Below are 4,006 nucleotides of genomic sequence, written 5' to 3' on the forward strand. Positions count from 1 at the left end.
GGTACCCTGCACAGCACCTGACACTGGCAAACACCTGTACACATCTCTCTGAGGCTGAGCACATGGCATAAAGTAAGCTGTATCATCATAGCCCAGATGCAGTGAACATTTATATGTACCTCAAGCTAAAGATGAAAATGTTGACTCAGTAAAATTTGACTAAATATTTCACTTGCTGCCACATTTCTTTAGGTTAGGGGATGAAGAGAAGTTAAATATTTAGGGGAACAGAGACAAAATGAGAGAAATTTTAAAAGCAAAAGCAACAGAGTCTGTTGGCTATGACACTCTTCAGGTACGGGAGAATCACCGATTCAATAAGAAGTGAGAAGGACAAGTTATATGGACCAGTCAGTAACAATGGTAACTTGGACCCATTCCAACAAAATGTCTTTTAATATAGTCAAATGCAGAGTTATGTACCTAGGAAACAGGAGTGATGGTCATACCTGTATGATGGGGTCTGTATTAGGAAAATCAAGAACTCTGAAAATGATTTAAGTGTCATACTAGACAAAGAGCTGAATATGACTTTCCAGAGTGATGCAACAAAAACAAGGAATAAAATCCTTTACATCAAGACAAGAAAGTAATAAGTATACATAAGGAATTGTCTTTACTTCAATATACTGTACCACATTGGTGAGACCAGTACTAGAATTTAGTACTGATATCCTCATTTTAAGAATCAAATTGAAGTTTGGATAGGGAGCAAACAAGAACTACAGAAATAATTTGAGCATGGTAGAAAATGGCTTACAATGGAAAACTTAATATTGTTCCTATAGCAAAAGGAAAACTGACAGGTGACTTAGGGTCGTGTGTGCAAGCCATGAGTTTAAATGGCTTAAGTTCAGCCACTTTTTGCATGCATTTGGAACCCCAACTGTTTGCAGTGTGCACGTTTGCTTTTGCAGGCTAGACTGTCCCAGGGCTGGGAACTGCTAGCTGCTCCTGGGCTAGCTCTGATTCCCCCATCCCCTATTCCCCCTTTAAATCCTGGGGCATTTAAAGGGTTGGGCACTCCCATGCTGATCCCAGTCCCCTAGCCCCATACACTCCCATATTAGAAAGTAGGCTTTCATTTTTGACTGTGAAGTTGTTAAATGACTGGGACCAAATACAAAGGGAAGTGGTGGATTTTTCATTTCTTGATGACAGACACTAGATATCTTAACCTAAGTTATGTTTTAACCAAACAGATGATGATTTAGCCCAGTCATTTGCAATCAGGGTGCTGAGGCATTCTGGGATATGTTGTGGGGTGTTCTGCAATAGTAATATTGTTAGGTATGCAAACATGGATGTGTGCTTCACAAGATAAACCCAGTAATCCACAGTATCAAAAATGTTCTGCCCTGCAATGATCTTTCTGAACTTTGCAATAGAAGGCTTGCTCTGTTATTTGTCTGTATTCAAAAATGAGTGAAAGCAAAGAGCTGGCATTTTCTGAGGGGTGCTTTGAGTCAAACAAGGGGTGTTTTGAATCTGAAAAGGTTATGAACCATTGCTTTAGCTGACCATGTGATATGTCTTTACATTATCTTAATATGTAAGACAACCAGACTACATAACCTAGAGTTCTGTTATGGCTTTAAATATTTAATAATCTATATCCTGTGCCCTACTGTATGTGCTCAGATATGGCACTGTTTATCTCATATTTACCTCAAAGGAGCGGGAAGCAGGGCAGAGCTATGGGTGGCTTGTCCGAGGGAGGGTGGGGCTGGCTTCCAACTGCTGTGTGCACTCCGGGGAGGGGCAGGGGCACAGAGGGCACATGCCTCCCAGATTTTTATGTGGGATGGGGGCAGATATAGCCTGGCTGCTGTGGGCATGGGAGCACCCCACCCTGCTGCCTTCTCCCTGGGGGCCTCCACTACTCCATTTTCCAGACATATAGTCCTCCCTCTGAGTAAAGCAAAAATTATCTAATGCTTATTTTGACCATGTTATAATTTAATACTGCCTTATCCCTTTGTCTATATATAAGTTCTTATTTTAATCTAATGCAAAAGAAATAGAATAAGATGCCATTATATATCAGGAAATAGCGTTATGAAATAACACCATATTAACATATTTCCTGTTTTCTCAGAATGTACAACGCTGCCTATTTCTAATATGTGTTTAAAGGTTAAAGAGTGATTTTCATGCAGAGTAACAGTAACGTCATGACCCTGCAAAAGGTCCATGAATGGATCTGGCTATCACTGAAAGGTCTCAGTAAGGTTACTGACTTGAGATCTATTTCTAAGGATTCCTTTGAAAGCTTGAGGCAGAGAGAAGAGGAGAAATCAGAAATAAAAAACAATTATAAATTTCATAACCTGTTTCTCATCTTCACTGTTAGGGGAAAAAAAAACAATCTCCTGTCTCTTTTGAGAATTCAAGATATTAAAAAAATGGAATGACAGAAGAATTACATAATAGGAGGAAAAATACAGTACTTGTATTTTCAAGTTAACCAGAAGTTAAAAACATAATTGCAGTCATTAAAAACACAGTGAAAGCTCTTAGTTATACATACCCTCTTGCAAAGCAGTAATGTTTATGCAATATATTTTGAAGAGCTCTGTACAAAGCATTAAAGTCTTAAGTCTAGCAGTAGTGAACTTATAAATTGTCAGTTTACCTTTATAAGATGGCAAGTGATGTTTGGGGGAAAAAGTAATATCACTTAAAGGAAAAATCAGATAATCAAATGTACCATTCATTGCATTCAGATGAATTACTGTTTGATCACCATTAGTAAAGTGTAAGCAGGTATCCTGAAACCTGAGTTTTGCTAACCCATGCCAAGCAAAATTTCCTTAGGGGAGGAGGGAAAACATTCTGTTTCCTTCAGCAAAGAGTTAGTCAGTGACATACTAAGGGAGTTATTTTATTACTTTTCAACTCTTTTTCAATACTCCCTTACATTATAAGGTATTGTCATAATTTTAAATTATCTTTATTTGTCAAATGAACAAAGTCATGTGTCCCATGATAATTACCAAGCTCATAGTTTATCAAGCTGTTGTGATACCCATCTTGCTATATGAGGTTGAGATGTACAGGAAACATCTAAAGTTGTTGGAGAAATATCATCAATGCTGCCTGCATTAGATCCTCTGAATCCAGTGGGAAGACAGATGCACCAGCATTATCATCCTCCTGCAAGCAACAAGTATTGAGGTGATGATCATCCAATTTCAACTTCATTGGGCTGGCTGTATCATTCAGATGTCCAACACCAGACTCTTGAAGCAACTTTTATTCTCCCATCTCAGCCAAGGCATAGGCTCAAGAGGAGGGCAGAGAAAGCACTTCAGGGACATGCTCAAGGTCAATTAAAAAAAATACAACATTGATGTCAATTCATGGGAGACTATCACCTGGCCCATACCAAATGAAGGAAAAATGTGCTGCAGGGATCTCAGTACTTTGAAACTTCATGACAGCAACAGGAGCCTGAAAAGTAGGAGCAGCACAAACAGCGTGTCATGGAGCAAATCAAGAATCCAGTGCCACCCACCCCACATGGAAACACACGTTTGAGATGCAGTAGAATCTGTCAATCCCAGATAGGCATCATCAACCATCATCAGACACACAAATAAGACAACAATGTAAGACAGTAATCCTCAACATTGAGGGATAGCTGAAGAGAAGATATGCATTTAAACACTTCATAAATTTTAGAAGAAATAATCTAATCCCAGACTGTTATCTGACTCATTCCCTAGACTCTGGCTTGAATTGGGATTAGACTTGAACTTTAACAAATATTATATTTAAGTAAAAACGCTACTTGTAGACATGAAAAATAAAACAAACCACACTTTACTTTAAATTGGGCATGCTCCTGCACAGAACCCAGCGCATACCCAGCAGAAGCAACACATTATTTTGACCTGGCTCTGCAGCATCTGTATAGATTGGATGCTTTAGTGGGGCTTTTTTGGCACTTTTATGTAATAGCTGATTTAATCAGCTTTAGCTGAAAATGCCAAAAAACCCTGCT

General features: G+C 38.8%; 1 protein-coding gene across 1 annotated transcript in view; it reads left to right on the plus strand.

Moving 5' to 3' along the window:
• The first annotated feature begins 238 nt into the window (after positions 1 to 238).
• Positions 239 to 4,006, plus strand: part of LOC102386534 (CUB and sushi domain-containing protein 1) — a 796,348-nt gene continuing 792,580 nt past the window's right edge. The window contains exon 1 of the mRNA XM_006032113.1: positions 239 to 324. Within this exon, the coding sequence (XP_006032175.1) occupies positions 239 to 324 (86 nt within the window). The remainder of the gene's footprint in view (positions 325 to 4,006) is intronic.

The sequence above is a fragment of the Alligator sinensis genome, unplaced genomic scaffold (genome assembly GCF_000455745.1).
Source record: "Alligator sinensis unplaced genomic scaffold, ASM45574v1 scaffold72_1, whole genome shotgun sequence".
Taxonomy (NCBI): Eukaryota; Metazoa; Chordata; order Crocodylia; family Alligatoridae; genus Alligator; species Alligator sinensis.